At 40.0% G+C, this 23,598-nt stretch overlaps 1 protein-coding gene across 5 annotated transcripts; it reads right to left on the bottom strand.

Moving 5' to 3' along the window:
- Positions 1-5,111: 5,111 nt before the first annotated feature.
- On the bottom strand, positions 5,112-18,471 carry mier2 (mesoderm induction early response 1, family member 2). Of its 5 annotated transcripts, none has more exons than XM_028587280.1 (13): positions 18,363-18,471; positions 16,937-17,106; positions 15,625-15,738; positions 15,383-15,494; positions 14,320-14,399; positions 12,902-12,971; positions 12,535-12,686; positions 12,080-12,161; positions 10,288-10,382; positions 10,079-10,209; positions 7,855-7,997; positions 7,052-7,156; positions 5,112-6,278 (listed from the first exon to the last, which is right to left on the bottom strand). In XM_028587280.1, the coding sequence occupies exons 2-13, from the start codon at positions 16,961-16,963 to the stop codon at positions 5,827-5,829; spliced, it is 1,563 nt and encodes a 520-aa protein (XP_028443081.1). In that variant the 5' UTR covers positions 16,964-17,106; positions 18,363-18,471; the 3' UTR covers positions 5,112-5,826. The 5 variants fall into 5 exon arrangements, with proteins under 5 accessions (XP_028443081.1, XP_028443085.1, XP_028443082.1 ...); XM_028587284.1 differs by having other exon boundaries at positions 7,061-7,156; positions 18,363-18,470; XM_028587281.1 differs by lacking the exon at positions 18,363-18,471 and adding an exon at positions 18,118-18,188.
- Positions 18,472-23,598: the final 5,127 nt, after the last annotated feature.

Below are 23,598 nucleotides of genomic sequence, written 5' to 3'. Positions count from 1 at the left end.
ATGCAAATGAAACATCAATAATATATCTTTTGAGTATCAAATTCCCACCTTGAAATACTGCTATGGGGTGAAAGCAGGGGGAAAGGGAACAGCTGTTAGTACAAGGACAACTGAGATTTTTCTGCCCCCTTGTGATGGTTTCTAACAATAACAAGCTCATTTCAACAGACTCCGAAACTCTAGTAAAACGGATTGAAATATAAAAAATAAATAAGGAATCTGGGATGACATTGCCAGATTGCTGCAGGAAATAGATTCACAAATATGGTCCCAATCCATAAAGGAATGCCTCCACATTTCATATTTGTTATTTCAGCCACCACATTTTGCTTTGTGAAATAAAATGAAACAATCTTTTCGTTGATGGCTTGTGGAGGTAAGGTTAAGCATATATGCCCTAAGTCAGGTCAGTCTGCTTCAGTGAGTACACAATCGACCTTTATTTCTTACCTCGAAAAACCATTTAGGACGTATCCTCAACTACAACAGTGTCAACATTTAAAAACAATGCTTGGACATTTCAAGTTTTGTTCAGCGGGTCGTTATGCCCTTTGTGACAAAAAAGTTGTCTGTTAATCTTTGGAACAAAGTGCCATTGCTAGCTGGATGCAGATGTTTTTAACCTGAGATAGCCTACACTTGTGTTGTTAATGTTGTGTGTTTAACTAGTGATAGCTACCAGTCACACTGATGGCCCTGTGTTGTTTTATTGTCAACTGAAATGCAAATAAAGAACATTTCTTCTGACAAGAGACCATCAGATTTACATTCTGAGTCTCACACTCACGCATACTCAGTGGAGACAACTCTGCTAATTTAACCCTTGCGTTGTCCTTGGGTCAAATTCGACTTGTTTTTAAAGTTTTTTATATCAGAAATAGGGGTTTCTTACAACCACATTGCCCCAAAATAACATGGATGCATGCACGTTGTATGGAACACATACAACATTCTTCGCAGGTACAATTGATGATTACTTTCATTGACTTTTGGGTGTTTTATTCAATTTTATAGCATTTGAAAAAAAATGTCAAAATGGTTTCAAAACATATCCTGACTAAACTTTGACAGATACCAGTCTGTGATTCACTCACAGACTATTAGTCAAAACAATTCATAATTCCTGCTTTTTTTAAATCAAAAATTACGTAAAATGTTATATAAATTAGGTGTATTGACCATGAATTTAAAAAAGCATTGAGAAAAGTGACAACAACTTTTTTTTAAGTGTCAAATGCATTGGAAAAAGTGACAAAAACAATTCATTTTCAAATTTTTCCGGAAGGACAACAAATTCCTGGTGGACAGGAAGACAACACGAGGGTTAAGCAGAGAAAACAAAGCATTGATTTTCTGCTTGTAAATTGCACTTTTATTAAAAAAATGGGGGAAAAAAGCAATTTGTCATTTAGTTACTCTGCCTTGTAAGAACCCTACTATCAGTTTTCTGTTAACTGAGTAGGAAAAACATATGAACTTTATTTAGCTGCCTTCCCCGAGGTGCCTTACATGGCCACTTTCATGCATTTGTTCTCCTCAAATAAATAGCTCGTGTAATTAGCAGCGTAGCTCCTAATCTGTCAGTAAAACCTGGCCTGGAGAACAGGAGGCCAGATGAGATAGAGGGAGAGTTGCGTCACATGAGGGCTTTTCCTGCTGGTATACTGCTGTCAACATGCACTTCTTATTCTCTGATATCACTCTTACATATTAAAACATGTAGCTGAAACGACAACGACAACTAAACAAAATTTTCCAACTTTCTTTGTATTCCTTGGACCAGCAGGGAACATCTGCTGGTCTGGTAACATCTAAAGGTAGCACTGAACTACTACAGTCATTTCATTTTATACTTCATACAAACATTAAGTAACTTAACACCTAACTTAACGGTGAGATTTAATGGCCACTGCAACTCAGTCAGAACCATCTCCACAGGTTGTCCTCAAGGTTCTGTGATTTCCCCAGTTTTGTTCACCCTGTACACCAATGACTGCAGAAGTGAGAATCCAGACATGGTATACCTGAAGTACTCTGACCTATTCTCCCTACCCACCCCTCTACTCCTACCCCCAGGGTTTTTAGTTTCTTTTAGTATTTTAGTATTTAGCATTTATTTATTCTCTGGAATGATTAATACGGACTATGTATCGTTGTATGTTGTTTTTGAATGTGCCTGACCACAAACAAAGTTCTTTTGATTTAGATTTTGATTTTGAACTGCTACATTAGAGCTCTTTTGGTGTTCGCCAATACTGGACAGCAGTTGAGTGTGTACAACTGTATGGATATGGTGAAAATAATGTACTGTACACATTTGATAAAACCTCCATGATTCAATGAAAGTTACTCAAAGAAGTCTATAATCTCTAGTCTATAATACACTATATTACATATTGCTTAAAGACAAAAATATTGACTTTTTTTGTTGGTTCAAGGCAACGTATGGTTGTGATGCCTTATTACTGTATGATATGGAGTCCTGGACATCTTGTAATAAGACTAATAATTTTATACCTAGAGATTATTTCACTTGTTGCCTTTGGAATTGGTTTTTCTTGCTATACACTTTTAGCTGCTTTATTTGAAAGCCATAGATTAAACAACTTTATTTTTGCATCACTGTTGGTACAAAACTGTACTGGTAGATCATCTCACCATGTCTACATGCAGCGATAATGAGGAGGGAGAAACACTATGATGAACACAGGCGGGAGGACACACACCAGGATGGTCCTCTCCGAACATGCGTCTTCTGACAAACACACAGATGCATTTATGAACACACGTACAGTACATACAAGGACCACCAAATGTAAGGTGTTAGGTTTTGATTGGCGCATGATTCGCAGTAGAGTCTCAGCCATTGTAGTGAAGAGACATACATGTATTATTTTAATTGAAACACAACAAATATGCTTATTATATTTCCATGTCACTGCAAGGCTCTCAATAAATACTTTTGAGCATTCTTGTCAAGCAAATAACAATAGTTTCTGTATACTTTTTTTGGGAGGCACAACACAAAGTATAGAAGTACAGTATGTCAGCCAATCGTCTGTGTGTTTAAACCTTACTTGTTGCTTCGCTCTCCATCTGACAGTACATGCTGTATCGGGTGATGAAGCCATGACTGCAGCGTTGCTCTGTTCCTTCACCTGCTACCTGGGACCAGCAGAGGGCACCAGAGGTGGAGCAAATCGTTTGTATTCAATTTTAACAACTTGGCAAAACTAAGTGATTCTAGTATCTTTTGAGTATCAAATTCCCACCTTGAAATACTGCTGTAACAAAGTTTCCTTCAGTGGTCAGCATGCATTCCTTTCAGGAACAAAAAGTGTCTAAACATCCAAAGAAACTTCTGAAACTGCTTGTTTCTGGGGGGGGAGCATCCAAAAATCCTGTGTAGCATATGCCTAGTCATGTCCCGTGCCACTTCTTGCGTGTTTTCGGGACAAAAACATTGTTTGGAGAGTAGGCTCGGGAATTCGTCCCAGTGAAAGATTTAGTAGTGTATGAGCCACTGCTAGTCTCACAAACAAGTGCAGGTGCTGCATCAGCTTTTAAAAAGTAATTCATACATATTTCACTCATGTTCATTTTAATAGTTTCTTTTTATTTTATTTTTACAAAATATAATAATTATAAACAAACATAACAGAAGCAGTACAATATATAAATTGCTAAAAATAAAAGAATTAATTAAAGGGAGTGATTCGGTGCCGTTTCCTGCCTTCATGGTCTCGTCATGACCCCCCCCCCCACCCACTCTCATGTAAACAAAGACCAAACAAATATTGATCTGAAACTGGCTTGGCTTTAACAGGAAGAGCTTCCACATGAGACAGAAACGAGGAATAAAAAGGACAGATGGAAGAAAGAACTTTGGGCTTAATCCTTTCATTCGTTCCCTGTAACATTGCCTTTGCCTCTTTAGAGAGTGTGACTAACGTGCAGAAGAAAATTCCACATATGTACGTTGTGTATGAATGGATACACAAACCAATACATGATTTTGTGAAGTGACTTTTTTTTTTTATTTAATTATTCTTAATAAGGAGGTATCTTGAAGCTCATCAATCAAATAATCAACTAATATTCACTGTAATCTTTAGTATAAGCTTTGTCCATATATGTATTTATCATATCTATGACCTCACATCGGGGGTTAAGTCTATAGGATTCTTATCCTGGAACTGGCATATTCTTTTGAGATATTAAACTGTAGGTTTAAACTTTAGAATAATATCTGTGCCAATTCATTTAAATACTGTGCGATGATAAAAGTGCACTGAGAATAGAGAAGTTTGTCTTCCTCAAAATTTATATGACTAACATGAGGGAACATGATAGTTTTGGGACACAGGCAATTGAGAAACCGTTAAGAGATTTGCACTATAAAATATATTATTAGAAATGTTATTGCATCTACATGTGTGACATTTGTCAGTGTATTTCATTATGTCTGACGGCAGGGGTCGGTGATGGAAACTTTTCAGAGTGTTTGTTAAATCCACAACGCAGTTTGGATCTGTCCCACTAAAAATATCACTAACGTACCTTTGTTCACACTTTGTTCAAAGATTGGACATTACTTGGATGTAAAATGGCATTTCAGCATATTTGGACCCCAACGTCTGTTATTACATTAGTTTTTACTCTTACACCGACAAGATTCGTCATATTCCAATAAACTTCTAATCACGTAATCACTTTCCTATCTGACACCTGTCCAGAGTGATAGTGACTGACTCATTGATTAACGGTCTTGGGGATCATCAAAGTTGCAGAACCTGAGAAAAGTGTGATTGCAGTCAGTGACTTACCTATGTTCGCATTTACATTTTACATTTACACATTTTATTTTATGCCTAATCTGCATGGCAAACAGCCTCCTAATGGTACGAAATATTCAACATGATGCAAACGTTGATCAGAAATGATGACAAAGCACTGCACCTTTGTAAATCTCTATGTAAATCTTCAAATTAAGAACAAGCATGAAAACTTCCACAAAAGCAAAACTAAGACCTGCAAAAAATATTGAGCTTTTTTTTTTTCCGACCATGTTCAAATCTCAACCTCAGAAAATGTTAGTTAGTTTCAGGGAAACTAATTACGGACTTCATTGAGGACCTTTAAACTTAAGTTAAAGTTTAAATAAAGTATTCTATATATACTTTGAACAGACAGATTTTACTCTGTGGTCAGCATGGCAGCAACCATGTCAACATGACACCTTCTCCAGAGACAGATCTCAAATGGCTGCAGCGGCAAAAATGCTGATCAATATGCAGAACGTATACCTGAAAATAAATGGGATTGGCTCTTGCAGGAAGAAGTTTGGATGAAATCTGAGCTGCATTTAAACTTTCCCATCCTGATAAATAAGAAAACAAAGAAACAGTGGTTAACGCTGACAATCATTGATCTGTTTTAGGAGAAAAAAATGGACTGCTAGCCACTTGCTTCTGGTTTGTTTGCATGGCCACTGCAGCTCTCATCATCTGCACTGCACTTTCACCAGTACAGTATGTATTAATCATAGCCAATCAATAGCTCTGCCCTGATAGTAGTGATTAACACTCGTCATTCCACAATGGACAGAGGGTTCAAGTGTCTCATTTTAAAAAGTGGGTTCAGACAGGTGAGTAACCCCCTAACACAGGTAGTAGGTCCTTTCTTTTTCACAAAGTAAGGTAAATGCACTTTTTGTCCTGTTTTTTTTTTTTTTCAAGCCCTGTGTAAATACCAACACCGATCAAAGATCTCAACCCAGGGCAAACCATGAAGAGTACCACTCAGTTTTGAATTCCCCATGTCTCTTCACTGTGTGAGAGAGCGGGGATGCTGGACAGGAGAGAAGTGCAGCAGGCTGCCAAATGCTTGGAAGTGTGACGGGAGGACAGAAGATGAGGGAGGTGAGGCAGACGGCAGACTAAACTCTACCTGCAGCCCGTGGGGGGAGCCAGTCCCACCGCCTGCTGCATCACAGTCAGGGCCCTCTGAAACAAAAGGTCCGCTATACATGTGCAGCTGGTAAAAACAGGAGCCTGGGAGGCGATAGTCATCATGGCAGGACGGAGGGCTCCCGCCAGCCCACTGGGAGCTCTGGAGGGAGGGCGGGGACTGGAGCTGAACTAGAGCTGAGGGACAACAACTGCCTGAGTCAGGATCCCGCAGGCCGTCCATGGGCGGGAGAGAGAAGGGACAGCCAAAGAGCTGCTGAGGACATCCGTCACCACACAAGTCTGACAGCCCCATCACCAGCTCACCATCTGGACAGAGCAACAAAATGTCACGTAATCTTGCTTTATATGTTCCAGAAATGTTCACATACTGGATGTTTTCAGTTAAATTAGCTTTATCCAAAACATTTTCAGTGAACTAAAACTTGTGTACACTCAGTAAATACAGCTGCTTCAAAAAGTATTTATTCCACATTTATGAAACTGTAAATTATGGCATCAGTGAGTTTCTCTTTAGCGATGGAAGTAATTGACAGAAACATGCATCAAAGTGGCTCTTAAATGAGCACACAATCATTTCATTTGCATAAGGACCTATGAGTTGCCCTCTCTTGCCAAATGCATGGGAACTATTTATCTGCTTATATAGCAATATGTATGATTATTTTGTTTTGTTGATTTGCATTGTAAATTCCTTATAGGTGTGTGTAAGCTGTCGATATGCACTGCAGCCATAACAACAAACTGTAAACGTGTTCTTAGTAAATACAAGTGATTTTAATTTTAACCTAGGGTTAAGATTAAATGTTACACTTTGAACATATGAGATGGTAAATATCAAATGTACTAAAAAAAAAAATACAAAAGTCAAGAGGGCAAAGGTTGAATTCATCCTGAAATTATCTGTTAGATAATTAGTGGCATTTACTGAATAGCCAGAGGAGGCTTTATGGCCTACTTTATGTTATACAATAGCCCTGTGCCGTTTGGCTCCGATTAGATTATCTACCACAGGCAAGTTAATGAGATTTGTTCCCAACCACCACAGTATTCATGTTCTCTCTCTAATTCTCTCGTCTTGCCTTCTTTACCTGCAGGCCCAGCCTGCTTTCTGTGGCCTGTCTGGACCGAGTTCATGGCTTTAAGAGAAAGCGGGGAGTTCGCCTGCGGCGGGGACGGCTCTCCTCCTCTGGAGCACCATGTCAACAGGTGTGCATGCACACACATACAGATACAGACATGCATACGTGCACGCACAAACACAACAACACAGGACACACAAGAAGCAAGAAAAGAGTGGGGAAAACAAAAGGGGTGAGACATAAAAATGATTCATAACAGAAGATAATGAATATGTGATGTCAGAATAAAAGGCGAACCATGTTTTCAAAATAAGACAATCAATAGATAAAAATGAAATCCATAGAATTGCATGTTAAACACAATGAATAGAAGAAAATTATGGGATTTGAAATATGTGTCTGACATGGTATGTACAGTAAATGGTTAAATACAGAAAAGATGCACAGGTCTGATTTCAGCATTATGGGAAACTAAATCCTCAAAAGGCACACTGGGATTGTTTAACTATATGCTCTATTCACTAAATGGTAGAGCTGAGTGCTCTGAGACCAGCTTCCACTTCAAATGAAACTTCTTAAGAGTGGAAATCTTCTAAGGTTTATGTGCTCTAACATTTTAATGTGCTTGTTGTCCAAGCTATTCTGTCTTGCTGAAAACATTAGATAATGGGAATACTATTTCAAGGTATTACGGCTATAACCCTTGCTTCACTACTATTTGTGTCAGTCATCTATAAAAAGAGCAAATTTGACTGTGGCAACAGATTTCAGAATATGAGCCACCACATCAGGTGTTTGATTACCTTGTTTGTCCTGGTCCGGGCTCGCCTGGGGAGGTAATGGGGACTCCAGCTGCCCAGTGGCCATGGAGCTGTGGGACAACAAGCTTGAGGAATTGTTGCTTTCCTCCAGCTCCCCAACCTCCCCATCTTGGTCGCCATCTTCCCTGTAGCACACAACACAACCACTGTTAGCGTACCATACCATGCATCAACAGTGAAAAGTTGTCAAGACACAATTTCAGACAAAGAGCAGAAGAGTGATAGCCTGACGTCGTCTGATACTGCTCCATTGGGCTGTGATTATGGGGCGTGTTTTAACCGAACCAGGAGAGAAAATGCCTCTGCGCTCAATTGGATAGACCTACAACCAATCAGAGCAACGGAGTATGTGACGTATGTTGAGCAACGCATAGTTGTCAACAGAACTCAACTGCACGCACGCTGTTCCGCTTTTAAATTGAGCGCGCTGTCGATATCTTCTATAACAGACGCATTGGCGGAATCTACACATCTCAATTCTCCAACGGCAGCCATCTTTGTTGTAAACGGATACAACCCAAACTCAAGTCCAGACCGAACTTCCCGACCTCAAATGTTGTGGGCGGGGGCGGGGCTACGTTTGGCTGGCATCCAGGCTAGGAGAATGACACACCCTTACGCTACAGATCCACTTTTGCTACACGACTGATGCGTGGTGTTGCAACGCCTCCCCTCATTTGTACGTTGATGGGCGTTCCTCAATTTACAGCATTTTTGCAACGTCTAGCAGGAAAAGGTCCCACGTTCTCCCCGTCTCCTCTGTGCTCTACTTCTATTGGATAGTTGCGTCACGTTAAACGGATTCATTTGCATAAAGCTGGGCATTGGCCATCGCCTTCCCGGAATGCTTTGCGTGCACGTTGAAGTCGCTTGACGTCACCCATAGGAATATAGTGGAGCGCGGTGCGACAAAAGCATCGCACGGACAAGTGAATCTGTACCGTTACCCCTAATTTCCACCAGGCGCGTCTGCGCTGCAGTTCAGGCGTGTGGTGTGTCCCGTGAACAATTGCGGCCATTCAAGCCAATGCTTGATATTCCACCAGCTGCGCCACGGCGCGTCCCAGAAGCATGCGTGAAGCGGCTCTCCGCTACGCTAAATATACGCGCCAGGTCTATTTTCACGCGGGCCGTTCGGACAGCCAGGCAGGCAGTGAAACAGCTAGACTATCCTGTCAATTTACCAAAACACACCCCCAAATATCAATGCAAATATGTCTCCTTTGCAACACCACGGACAACAAGAAATTCGTCCTGGAGGTGGAAAAACATACAGCAATACCACATCACAGATTTTTTTTAATCAGGACAACACCAGAAAAGAGAAGGCATGGAGTTTAATTGCAGGAGTGCTTGGAGTGGAAGGTAGACACTATCTTAATAAACACGTGATTGTTCTGTAAAAGGACTTGTAGAGTCAATAAAATCTGTGAGTCGGGCAGCAAGACGCTCCACAGCACAGACGCACCCAGTAGAGAATCGGAGTAAGGCACACACCCTTTGCTGCTCTCCCAATACCATGGAGGTGAATGGAAACTTGTTTTTGTGCTCAAAGAATTTAAAAAAAACTGCATAAAAAAACAAACATAACATTTTCCCAGAAACAGTGGCCCTGCTACTCTGGATATTCAATATTCATAAGGGCTATTTTCCGGTAAACAAGACACATACATGTTTTGTAATTTGGGATTAGACCAGTAGCAGATGTGCACTATAAATAGCGTTGACAAAGCTATAACTAATGGGAATGAATAAATAAACAGCTTTAAAAGAGATCAGGTGTTACTGAAAGAGGTTCTCGGAACAGGACTGTTATGGATTTAATGTGAAGTTCACATGAGAACATGCAGGAAATTCTCATTGCAGGGGCAAATAGAATACAATCATATGCTGAGACAGAGTAGATCATATCAACATGTCTTTAATACATTTAAGATGACTCACAGCCTAAAAGTTCTAACTTTCCATGATTTTTATATATATATATATATATATATATATATATATATATATATATATATATATATATATATATATATATATATATATATATATATATATATATATATCATATATATATATATATATATATATTCTGAATACTGAATAGCAGAAATAGCAAGATCTCACGTTCCTGTTTACAAATCATGCATGCTTGGGCTCAGGCACCCATCAATCTTGTCATTTGTGTTTCAGCAGTACTCACATGCTCTCTGATTGGAGGCTGAACTTCTTGCGGCTGAGCCTGGTGGCCTGCTGGGTAAAGTACTCGTGACGGTCAGACTTCTTCCACATGTAGTAATACTCCACACACTCCCCAACGGAGCGCGTTCGTACCTGAGGAGGAGGAAAACGTTTTTTACTTTGAGAAAAAGCTCTCATCATCAGTCAGGAAAGACTTGACTGTACACTCACCTTATTAGCATGAATGAGGTGGAAGTTTTTCCCGTAAACCCGAAAGCCATGCTCAAAACTCCTACACTCCTCCTCACTCCAGACACAAAGCTCTTCTAAAGAGAGGGAAAAGCACCAGATGTATTTTAGCACTACACATTCATTTTAATTATAGTAATTTTTAGCATAATTTATAATAACAGTTTTTTTTTTTTTTTTAATTAATCTTCAATAGGGGGGTCCGGGACAGTGGGATCCAGGACCCCTAGGGGGTCCTCAATGCAGGGGGTCTCACAATGTTTGTTAATTTTTGAAAGTTTTTCCCAAAATCCAACATATTATTAGCAAATATAAATCCCCACTGATGATCGGCGTACTGGCCTATTGGTAAGGTAGTCACTAAGATAGCCATCCACAGATAGTTAATTAATTAATAATCCACTGTGCCACATGTATGTTTTAACATTAAAACATCATTAATAAAATCATGCCAACAATTATTAGGCATTAAGTATTCTATGCAAAAAGACAATGCATAAAGGCTTTAGGCCGCCCTACATGTTATTGTAGGCCCAGCAACTTCATTTTATACAATATACTGTATGTAGTGGGGGGGGCCCTGCTCCATCTCTCTTTCAGCTAAGGGGTACTTGGCTTAAAAAATGTTGAAGACCCCTGCTGTAGATGATCGCAGAGCAGGGTTTTGATGTCACCTCTCAATGTCCAGTTTTGACTTTATAGAGCCAGCTGCAGAAAAACTGGTAGGTGGGTCGTAGGTTTTTTTCCAACTCCATTTCAAACTACAGTGAAGGTCTTGGACATTGACAGGGTATTAGATACTTTGCAGTATCCTCCAGCAGAAATGCTTTCGTAGGGCTCAAACACGGTATGGGTTCTGCAGTTTCTAGAACTCAATGCTTGATTTCAGGCTCCCAAATGGGTCTACATTCCTTTATTTTACTCAGTGCCCCACATTTCCAGTTTCCTTGTCAAGGATGTAATTCTACAAGCTGTGGACGGCATTGTGTTGGTGCCCTGCAACAGCAAATGTAGTTCATTGAGTTTCTAAAACAAGTCACTTCATGAGGAAGTTGTTATATTTATATTTGTGGGCTAGTGAATTCTTTTAATTTCCCAAGATCATAATCTCATCCTACAGTTTGTCATTACATACGTAGCTCAGCTCAGGACTCAGATAGGAACAGCACTTGGATGCACGTTCTTTTCTTTTTGTCATACAGTACGTTGACTGACTGCACCTTGGCAAAATTGCACTTGATGAACATTTGGGAGTCCCTGTAATTTACTAGCTATTGCCCAATTTCAGATCATCTTTCAAAGATGTGAAAGAAATTAAAACCCAATGTAATTCTCTTTCACATCATCTGCATCAACAAATCTGACAATGGTATGGTGTCAGTTACTTCATCCATCTGCAGAGCAAAATGTCTGTTTCTGATCTTGTTGATATGCTGATGCTTGAAATTTTTCCATAAAATATTCAAAGCTGTTGTTTGACTGAGGGATAGCTCTCAGTTTGAGACCATATCAATAGCTGGAGGAAGGTTTGACTCCACTTCTGTTGTGTGTGGCTTTTTAGTCTACACAACTTGGTAGGCTCCTTTGTGGGAAGGAGTGACTTAACAAACAAACGTTTTGTGGTTTTCTTTCTGATTTGGTGGTTTCAATGCTTCAAGATCCATAAGATAAGACACAGAGTTTCATTAGTCATTGTCACGGTCATTGAGAGGATTATAAGTAAGTATAATAGCAGGTTGGAAAAAGTACTTTAGGACAACAGGAAGGTTCTTACCGCTGAACACTTTCACATTGAAGCGTAGTCGTCTCAGTGCCTCTTCTGCATTAAAGTTGCATTTTACTAGTTCATACAGTGCCTGAGAATCACGAGAATGGATGAGACAAAAGGGTTAGACTGTTACAAAGAGACGTAATGGCTGCTAAATCTGATCTCTATTTTTACACTGAGTGGAAGAACTCCAGATTGACCACTGACAAAGACTGACCAAACCATCATCCACTATCAACTGCATTAAGGTGAGGTAGATTAGTCAAGATGTGGTGAATTAAGACCAGTTTTTCCAAGCCTTGAGACATAGGGACACGTTTTGTGACAAAAGCGGTAGAACTAAATATTAAGAAAGCAAAGATAGTGAGCAGTACTTACAGCACATGTTACTACAATCAGCCGGACAGCTGGAATACACTACTTGACAGTGTCTTCTGGACTGCAATTTAAAGTTACTATACCTGTTGGTTGTCTCTGACAGTGTCTCCTCGTGTTTGTGTGCATGGTGCCCCCTGCTGGCCATGTGGGCTCTGTGCATTCAGCAAAAACTCTTCTACTTCCTGCACTGGCAGAACACCCGGCCTCCACAGCAACTGGTCCTCACTGCTGCAGTCTAGAGCAACGACGAAATGTTTTAGGGTATGAGGGCAAATGCAGTGGAAGAGACAGAAAGAAGATGAGGATTTGGGAAGGGGAGGAGATAGAAAAAAACTGATTGAGAGACAGAAAAAGGACAGTGAAGGTAGACAGAGATGTGTTTGGCAGTGTCTTGTTCGATACCTCCAGTGGGAGCTAACCCAGCAACAAAAGATTTTTTTAGTTGCTTACCTCTCTCCTGGTAGGAATATGAACGGAGTGGAGGGATTTTCGCCTGGTACATAGAGCCAACCATGATCTCCTGAGAAGGAAATCAAAGACACAGTCAGTCATAGCTTGGAAATGGCTCATATAATAAAGGCCGACATTTTGTTGAAGTATGTGCTGTGTGATAGGGTTCTTTAAGCAGACCTGCCCACTTGAAAATATAAGGACCTGAACAGAACCAGGTCTCAAGTTCAAGCTATTAGGCTACTTTTTGGTTTTGGAATCAGTCCGATTTTATCGCCACTAGTCTTTTCTCTGGCTTGCATACATGAAAATATTTGTAAGTTCTGCATCTTTTGACAGTCAATCAAAACTGTCTTGCATGGGGCTTTGATGGTTCTGTTGAAATCAGGTTTCAGGTCTTAGAACAGTTTGGGTTCAGTTGATCCAGCAGAGTGGTCCCAGGAATTTCATATCGTACAATCCTACAGTACATGATTTATACCTGATACAAATGGTCAATACCAAGGATAGACTGTGTACAAAAAGTGGACGTAGCCACCGTGATGTCATCATTGGTTTGTGGACTACCATTTTGAAGCCTCAAGTTTTGTCGCCATGTTGTTTTTTTGGAGACAGGAGTGACCATATTTGGACGAAATGGGTGGAGCTAAGTTACCAGCTAACGCTAGCGTTAGATAGCTAGCTTGGTTAGCAAGGTGCATCCGTAATTCACGTTGACCGTGATATTAATTGAATTACCAGAAAGAATTTACAGCCGACTCCTTAAGAGTCTCTTTTAGTACAACCAAACGCTGAACAAGAAGTTTTTAGGCGACCAAATGTTACAATTAACTTTCATGAACTGAAAAAACAGTGAAAGTATCAAAGTTCTGAGACAAAAAACACGGACACCCAAAAACAAGTTTACAGCTATTTAAATGTGAACAGTGCCATGGCTACGCATTGCTGCTGAAAATTAGATAGAATGCAGGTTTAAGGCACTTGCACATTGGCTTCACTTTTATACTGTACAGTCTATGGTACAAGATGTGTACAGATTTTGATGCTGTCGAAAACTCCACTGCCGGGGCGGCCTCTAGTTTACCCAGTAGAGCGTGGGCCCCATGTAGGCTGAGTCCTTTGCAGCGGCCCGGGTTCATATCCGACCTGTGGCCCTTTGCTGCGTGTCATCCCCACTCTCTCTCCCCCCTTTCCTTTCTATCCAATGTCACTATCAAGTAAAAAAGGAAAAGCCCCAAAAGAAAATCATGAAAAAAAAAATAATAAACACCCCCAAACAATGTTCTCTCCCATAAATACATGCAAACTGCAACATACTGTACATTACGCTTAATGCCTCTTAGTTAAACTGATTCAGAATCTTGTGTATGTTTCAGAAAGACCCACTGATCATAAGATGCGTGTTGGAGCCATCCTACCTTGTGCTCTTCATTGGAGGGAATAGAGGCATCGTCGGAGTCCTCATCTGATGAGCTGACTAACGTGTCTTTGTCTCTACCTGAGAGACAAAACATCAGAGAGGAGGATCAGGCGATCATTTTAAAACACTGTACGCATAATGCACGTCAGAAGATTTTGTCAATCCTTTTGATGCTGACAAATTACAGTACCTTCAAATAGTATTTTGGAAACTTTATATATGTTCCATTTTTTGGTTTGTTTATTGACCTTTCAACAAGTAGATTATATTAGTAAAATTCTATTGAGATACAGATCTCACAAGTGAAACCCACCCACGACAGCAGTGGGTAGCACTGAAATGTATAGACAGTGTGGACATGATAACATGCTATATATCTTACTCAGTATGAAATACAGTTCAGGATAAAGCAGTGACCAGTAAAGAATAAAAGACGAACAAGGCATCTCCTCTCGTTTACCTTCAGAGAAATTGAGTGCTCAGGTAATCTCTCCTGGATACACAAAGGAGGCAAAAGCAGCGTACCTGCCATATATTTGGTTTTCAGGATATTTTGTGGACTCAGCACCAATACTGTAACTACCAGGGGAAGGCTGTTTGAATATGTTTAAACTTCCTCAGTTTAGAAATGTTTGAGTGTCTTTGACATCATTTAGTCATATAGAGAGAGACACATAAAGCAGTACATGCTGCCATACCAGGAAGTTCCCATATCACATTATACAGAAATAAACAAATCAAAGCTTTCATGTAATTTCTTGACATCATAAACTCTGGCATGTCATGTTATTGCAATGTACCGCCTGGCTGTAAGTAACATGCTGCAGTCTCAGCAAAGCACGAATTTTAAATTGAACGATGAGAAAATATTCCACCAAAAACAAAGGCTCCAGGGATGTTCCTTTCTTTCAGGACAACTATACACAGTTTCATCAGAAAAAGGCCCTGAGTGTGCATCTGGGTCTTGAATTTATGAAGCTAACCCCCCATTTTCTTCTTTTGCTGAGTTAACTTAAAAAGGCATATAGTGGTGCGTAAATGTACGTCTATGTGTGGGTTACCTTGGAGGCGGCGGAGCAGATCTGAGGTGTTTGAGGTGACTGAGGGGGTGAGATCATCAGCTGACGATTCTTCGTCCTCCTCCCCAGGAAAGAGATCCTCAGTTATCTGATCCTGTACAATACAAATGAAGAGCAATGCAACAGCACGTTATAGCAAATCACAGCAAAGAACACAATGACAGAATACACTCATAATACTTCAGGAATTAACGGTTCTCTGCATTCTTGGCATTGTATCTCACCTTGTCCAGTGTCATGTCTGGCAGTCTGGCAGCAATGCGACAGGTCTCCTTCTCTGGATCGGACACTGTGTAACCATATAGAGCCAGCAGCTCCTCCAAAGGAAGCTCACCGGCCTACATACAGGGAGTTACAGAGGGAGACAGCGACAGGTGGAGGGAGATGAGTGGGCTACTTTCACATTTCTTGAAAATAACCTCCTTCAGACATCTGTCGCCTCAATGATCTCATGGGCACTCTTGGTATTTTTTCCTCTTTTGTCCAAATATCTCCAAAGCTCTCACTTAGTTTGCAGACTCACTCTTGTACAGCCAAAACATTTCAAAAAATACCTTTGCAGAGTGAAACCCAGAACAGCTCTTTTCATATCAGTCAAGATTTGAGGAGTTGAAGCAGATGCAATAATCAACAGGTGTGTTTTAAATCATTTCCTGAGCTTAGTTTTCAAAGGAAGTTTGTTCTAATGTGCTATTTAGCCAAGTTTGAAAAAAAAAAAAAGGATGCTATTTTTCTTTGCTTTGCATTTTGTGGCCATGGGCATAGAGCCAACCAGCTACGAGATAAATTGTGATCATAAAACATTTGATTTGGCGCAGAAAAAAACAAAAACATTTTGAAAATGGCAAAAAAGGCAACAAAGGTACAAGAGTGTGAAGATAAACGATCATAGACTTATCATAGATAGTAGCTCGCTATAACCGTTCGAAAAAATGAATTGGATTTTTGCTTCCAAAACCACACGGTTGAGTGCTTTAGGAAGGTCTGTAAAGCAAATTTATTATCCATTAGCTGCTGCTGCTGCTGATTAGACCATGTTTTGTTTGCACTACTCCACCTTAGCCTTAATGGCCAAAGGGAAAAACAGTGACACTATGTGAAGTGTGGAGCTGTTTCTGTGTGTGTAAACGCAGCTCCTGTCAACAGGTGTGAGGTTGGGCTCTGACAGAGCTTTGTTACCATTACGGAGTAGATGCACTGTCAGGTGGTTTTGAAATATATACCGTAAAAGGCAGTAGTGCAACTTTAGTCTGAGGGTTGTGTATCCAAATCATTTTGTAAATAATGTATAAGTATCTTGTAAACCTAACTTTAAATCAATTAAAAAAGAACTTCAATAACACTCAAGTGTTAAGTGCATTAGTTTAGTAATTTAAATCAAAGCATACATTTCAATAGTAAGAATACTGTGACAATGGGTATGTAAGTGCAGTAAGATGTAGTAAGGTCTGCAGAAAAATAAGTTGCTGAAGAGACTGTGGCTTTGATACAGCAGTTAACTTTAACGTATACCGACAAAGTTGAACTTGACCGTACAGTGTGGGACTGCGCTGCCATCTTCATGGGGCGAAACGTTCTCTTCCAAGTCCTCTAAGGCCGGTTAGGTCTTCTTTTGCTTCTCCTGCTGAGGGCCTTCATCACTGTACCTCCTCCTCTCTCCACTAGGCCACAACTTCCACACTTTCCTGCAGGGGCTTTTAATCCACCTGCAGAAACACAAAAACACAATGTTACTTGTACGGACGTTCTACGCCATGTAAAACAGCATGGGGATGCATTATGGCAGCACATTCCTCTGTGTGTCCATGGCAAACGGGCACACGTGCACACACGTACACGCACGTACACACAAACATGGCTGATCCTGGCTCATCCTATTACAGATCAGCTGACTCCTGACTTTTAAACCACCCTTTTTAAACAAATGAGACCTGCTGTAGGGATACAAGTATCATTTAAAAAATCCTACTGAATCGTTATGTGGCACTCAACTATAACTTTAATATAATCTCTCTAAATCGCTCACAGATTAATCACACAACCCTCTACAGATTTGGTTTTGGTGTTATATAATGCCATATTCCTCTTAAAATCAACACATAACAGCTAATAGTATTTTATATGGGGTGAAAGCATTTTCCGAATATCTCAACTTGTTTTCCAATAGGCCTACAGGCTTTGGGCTAAAAGAATTAAGTCGAAGTGGAACATATGTCTTTGATGAAGACATGCAACTTGAGGCCACATAAGAGTTTAACACAGGGGTGAAAGAAATTCGGTTAGTAGGCTACAGGACTGGGTGTAAGAGGATGAAAACAATCCCACCTAGTTCCCATTGAGTGCCACCACTCATTGAATTAGATTATACTTCTAAAGACACCATTCCTCGGCAAACAAGTTTTAAAAGTACAATGAAAACCTAAATATTAATGCTGTGTGCCTCTCCCAACCCATCGAGTGCCGTCTGTCTGACCAGGGGCGCTTTCCTGTGATTTGGTGCTGAACGTCTCTTCCTCTCCCCGACTCACTACCAGTAGCACAAGAAGGAAATAACTAGTTCTCAATATTTCCGAAAGAGACAGTCGGAGTTTACCGCCACCAAGTCATGACATCTCTCCCAACTTTTTCACTCAATCCACTTCGTCGCCCGCCGGGGCGCACCTGAAATAGTTCAGCACCGACCCCGCCAGGCTCCCTATTGTTTTCTACTGACTTACTATCAAGGCGGAGGGAATGGCTCTTTAAAGCTAAGAACGCGGAGAGAGGCGATACGCTGGAGAGGTTCTCCATTTCTTTCCCCGCTCCCCAGTTAAAATGCCCCCGTAGCCCCCTTTCAGCCGGCGTTCACCGGCCGGTGAAAGCGTCGACACTCTTGTATACCGTACGGCGTGACACAATACTTAAATTCGGTCCAGTTTTTCTATCATTTGAGTCATTACATTCCTCGTTTTCGCTCACTTACCTCCGCCATTCCGTTTCTGCGCAAGCTGACTATTGCCCGGATGTTGTAGGTCTGCTCTTCTCTCTACAGCTCCGTTTATTACCGCAACGATTCAGCAACATACAGGCTGTGCTACAGTTAGTTAGGTGCAGAGTTATATTGACAATTTCCAAGAAATCCGGCTATTTTTCTCTCGCTTGACAGCTGGCATATGAGAATTTCCCTTTTAGTTAAAAAAAAATAATAATAAAAAACTCCCACTTTCGGTATCAATTTATAAATTATAGATTCTAAAAAGTCTTCTAAAAAAGCTTCAAACAATAACGTAAAACTAAAACTCATCTTAAATATAGGCTCTATAGCCTAATGTTCATTTCCTATTTCATATGCTATAAATAATATGCCCCGTGTTTTCCCTTTGCACGTCTAAACAACAGGTTGCCATATATTGAAGTTAAATTTAAATGTCATCTCTCAACCAGCAACATAGTCCACATGGTGACTATATGCTGGTGCTGAATATGTGAATGAGGGAGGGGACAGGACATGGTCAAAGCAGATAATGATGTACTGTTCTTTTTTAGTCAATGCATGTAAGTATACTTACACAGCTCTCAAGAGATATGAGAGGCAGAGTATGTAGGCCTCTGTTGACCACACGTGACTTTATTCAACAACAAAAAACAAAATAGATCATATGATAATGACGATTCAGTTAATCTGTCCCATGTAGCCTACAATACTACTGCTACTACTAACTGAGTTTTGATATCAATCACACTCTTCAAGTGATAAAACTACATAAATAAAGAAAAAACACAATGTGAAAAAAGTACAAATAATCGTAATTAAATAGGTAGGCATTTATTTTTAACATAGTGCTTGTAAAACACCTAAAGTCTTATACTGTTATAACTGGAATTCTGTTTTACTGTATAATAAACTGAAAATATTATGGATCTTCATTCCTGGAGTTTCTTCTTCCTTGTGACAACTTGCCAAAGTTAAAGATTTCATGTTTAACATGTAGGCTATTTAAATATGTTCTTTTCACATAAAAAAGTAAAATGTTCTTAAAAATCTTTAAAAATGACATCTACTTCTCCTTCATTAAAAATCCTAAATCTATTTGAACTGCTGGACAACCAACAAGTCCTCCAAACCATACTATATAGGTTGTTTATTCCTACCCGTCTAATACGACCTATAAGAGCGTTTTATAAATTAGTGTCCCTAGCGGTGGCAGGAAATACAACCCACATGAGCGTTTTCCGTCCTAATATCTAAACCAGGGAACATAACGGCAGTTTATAACACGCCGTTAACGTTGTGAAACGGTCACAATGATGTTACATTTAGGCACCAAAACTACATAAGTTTAGAAAAAGATTGTGGTTTGGGTTAAGATCAGTAGCCTACATCTGTTCAAGCTGTTAGGCCTATTATTTGTATCCCCGGTGGGGACAAAATGTATCCCCAGCTCAAGGTGATCAATGCTACTTCATCAATAGACCAGATATTATCTACCTATAATAAAAGTATTTTAAACTAAGTGAAGTGCTGTAACATGAGCAGTCTATAGTGCGATAGAATGATAACATTTGTGCTGCAGTTGCTAGTTGTGTTTACAGAACTCTGTGACGCCAGCTACAGAGCTCCGTCGTATTAGCGGCAGTTGGTAGAGGTGTTCAGCCGCAGATAGGTGACTGCGAGCCGGCTACAGGCACCGACAGATGACAGTCCTTTCAGGGGCCATGGTAGTTACGTGACTAACCGGCGGTCGCCTAGTTTCGTAGGATATCACACACATGGTGTGCATACATTTTTGTACTATACGAACCGTTCATTAGAATGCGTTGATCTGTTATGTTACTTCACGTACTGTTATTCCGGCATCGTGACGTAGCTCCATTTGTTTTGTAAAATTAAAACACGAATCCTGGTCTCCTGGTAAAAGTCCAGTGTTTTTACACTTCGTCACCTTCCTTTTTGCTTCGTTCCTTGCTCCCTTCAAAACTACTACAGTCACTAGAGGACGCCGCCACTATAAATGTAAATGGCTCTAAATTCTGTTTAAAAAGAAGACTCATGGGGCATTTTTTCGAGGGAGGACAGTCTCTTGACAACAGGTGTTTCCTACTACACTGTAAAGAGGCCTGAAGTTATCACATCACACTTTTGCAAGTTAAATATTGGATGGAGGATTGGCTTCATACTATTTGTGATGTCACAAATCATGCTTGTAGGCCAAACCTTGAAAATGGGATTTTCAATAAGCACATATAACTTTAAGCACCTGAACATGAAAACATCCATCTAGTGTCAAACTCTGCGCATTCATAATTCTGTACAGTGAAACTCAAACATTCAACTGTAGGAAAAAAAATAAAAAACATATTTTGAGTGGAGGGGAACTTTAACTGATATTTGTATTTAATGAAAGTAGTGAATGTAGAGAAGCCAAGAAAAGACATCAGTGCATCGGGATCTTAGTTTAGAGATACAAAAGTTTTGTCCCCATACTGTATGGATCATAACTACCGGCCTGAGCACTCTCCTTCTCTATATGCAAAATGGGTTGAATTATTCATGTGGATGTACTTCTCTACGTCGACTTGATGTTACTGAATTCTAAGTGTGTGTCTGGACATTTAAGTAAATCAATAGTGGTTCACTAAAGACATTCTAATGCATACATTTTACAAGGCCTTCGTGCACTTTACAAAATAAGTTTAAAAACATTCACCCATGTCTCATTAAGAGTACAGTGGCTTGTTGTTGTGGCATATTCTTGTGTTTAATGTATCAAGGGTTTATCAACCTGTTTAAAACAGTAAAAAAATGGGCTTAGTCTGAAATCCGATCAGTTATACTGTAACGCCATGTTTTTCAACTTTCCAGCTGTCAACATCACCTCAGTCAGTCACATGTGTCAAAAGGTACTGCAGAGAAAAGAACTGGGTTTGTGTTCAACAAAAGGCTAAACCACACAGAGAAAACAGAACAAAGCACATTTGTTAGGAAGAGTGTGAGTGCATGCTCTGGGTTTTCTAACGTGTCGGGCTTGATCTACTTTTAGTATAGACATTTTGTATGAACAAATGTCCTGAGAAGGTCTTTACAGCCTAAGAAAGTTTTTTGGGTGCGTATCATTGAGTGTGTCTATAAGGCAGTAATGGGTCAGGGCCCAATTTAGAAGTGAACTAGTCTGCTTGCATTCTTTAATGCAATGGGTGTTTAAAGAACTGCAGCCGGTTGGTTTAGCCATTTAGAGTATTGCACAATACGGATTTCAACAATAGAGTACAAACAGGATATACTGTAGAGAATAATAAACGTAAACCTACTCAAAATCAATTCAAAGTCACACAATTGTCACAGTGCGTAGCCAACAGTATCACAAAAATTTGCTGACCTATGTAGACATGGCGAGAAAAACAGTCTTTAAATAACAAAACAGTCAGAGCCACCTAGCACATATCGTGTTGCGATACAACATATATGCTTCTTACAGTTTTTTTCCAGTTGCTAACCACAATTTTGCAAACTAGGCTTGTTTAATCAAAATACTTAACACAATTCACAAAACAACACACCCAAACTGCAAAATGCCTCATATATTCTGCAAAATGAAGCACTGCAACCAAAATTACATATAGCATTATCAAAATCAAACTTTTGGCAAATGGCAAATGGCACACACTTCGTTCACACCACCAGATTTTTGTCTAACCAACTACACACTGTTGGGCATAATGAAAAGCACTCTCATCTTTAGTATGCTTTGCCATAATACTGAAATAGTTCAAACTGTAGAAAATTCTTCAGATTGTTCACATGCACAGAAACATGCATATACACACATGCTGTTACAGTTGTTTTCAATTGCTTAAGCACAATTTTGAAAACAGGGAGTCTTTTTCAAAACACTACACACAATTAGCACAACCACACACCCAATTAGCACAACACCTCAGACCCTTTGCAAAATGAAACACTCTTGCAAAAACTATACACTATTTTATAAAAAACATATTTTGTTACCATATGAAACACACACACGTTTCATTTGACTTAATTATGTTTGAACCAGATACACGCTGCTGTTGCTAACCTAAAACACTTTCAGCAATTCTACTTCTCAGTGATTAGGGTACTGTAAATGAAGTACACAGAGAAAGATAAGATACAGATATACAATAAGTTCACAACTACACAAGCTCAATGCTGCAGACTGAGGAAAATATAATTTATTTCTCTCCATATACCCAAATCAGTCAATATGTCGACATGGAGAATCAACAACAAAACATGTCCCAGTTTTCATACAGCTACTACAATAGTGTGCATAACACTGTTAGCTCCACAAACAACAGACAAACAGAAAATACTGTATCCAGTACAGGTTACAATTACAGAAAAAAACAACAACAAACAAAGAAAAAGATCTGAAAAAATACAGAAAATAATAGACATTATCTCTTCGCCTAGCTGGATCTGGCCAGAGAATTTCATCAACATCACAGACGATATCCTCATTGGCAAGACAACCGTCTTGAATGTCTAACCCATCCTTGTCGACTTGGTCACAGGCGTCCTCCATGGCCTGAATGAGGGGTACCTGAGCCTGGGGCCGGAGATCGTAAACCCTCGCGTGAATATGGCCCCCCTTCCTCCTTGTCGTTCTCGACCATCAATCCTCAAATGTCACAGGGAGAGGTATCAAAAGTGCGGATATGGTGCATACAATGAGCAGCTGATTACTGTAACTAGAAAATTCTCTTTTACCGGTTTCCTTGTCAAAATGTCCTCATGACAGATGCCACTGTATATCTACTAAGATTTGGCTGAACTCTTAGTCCAGCCTCCCTCAGCATCAATCCGTAGTTCACAACATGGTCCAATAGTGTTGCACGACTTTCATTTGATAAATTTGATCCTCTTCTTCTTTGAGCATATTCTCCAGCTTCAGGTCTTCCTCTTCCTCTCCCTCTCCCTCTCCCTTGTCCTCTACCTCCACCTCGGCCTCCACCTCTGGCTGTGGCTGTGGCTGTGCCTATTCCTCTTCCTCTACCTCCTTCTCCTCCTCTGTGGATTCTCACTCTCAGTCTTCTTCTTCTGACTATTTCCATTTTGGTTGAAGGCAGGTGAACTTACCTGCTGCATTTTATATAGTGCTTAAACCTGATTGGTGTGTCTACAATTAAGCAATCATGTGTTTGCATACCTGGTCGCTGTGTTTAACCAATTGGTTCAT

The sequence above is a fragment of the Perca flavescens genome, chromosome 9 (assembly GCF_004354835.1).
Source record: "Perca flavescens isolate YP-PL-M2 chromosome 9, PFLA_1.0, whole genome shotgun sequence".
NCBI lineage: Eukaryota > Metazoa > Chordata > Actinopteri > Perciformes > Percidae > Perca > Perca flavescens.
Note: the sequence above shows the minus strand (reverse complement) of the source record. Positions and strands in the feature narration are given on the sequence as shown.

Bases quoted from the DNA above. Each gene is read 5' to 3' on its own strand.
- mier2 (XM_028587280.1), bottom strand. From the start codon at position 16,963: ATGAAGATGGCAGCGCAGTCCCACACT. The intron at 15,495-15,624 runs GTGAGATACAAT...TGTATTGTACAG, and splicing joins CAGACATGACACTGGACAAG to GATCAGATAACTGAGGATCT. The intron at 10,210-10,287 runs GTGAGTGTACAG...CCTCCTCCTCAG, and splicing joins ACCTCATTCATGCTAATAAG to GTACGAACGCGCTCCGTTGG.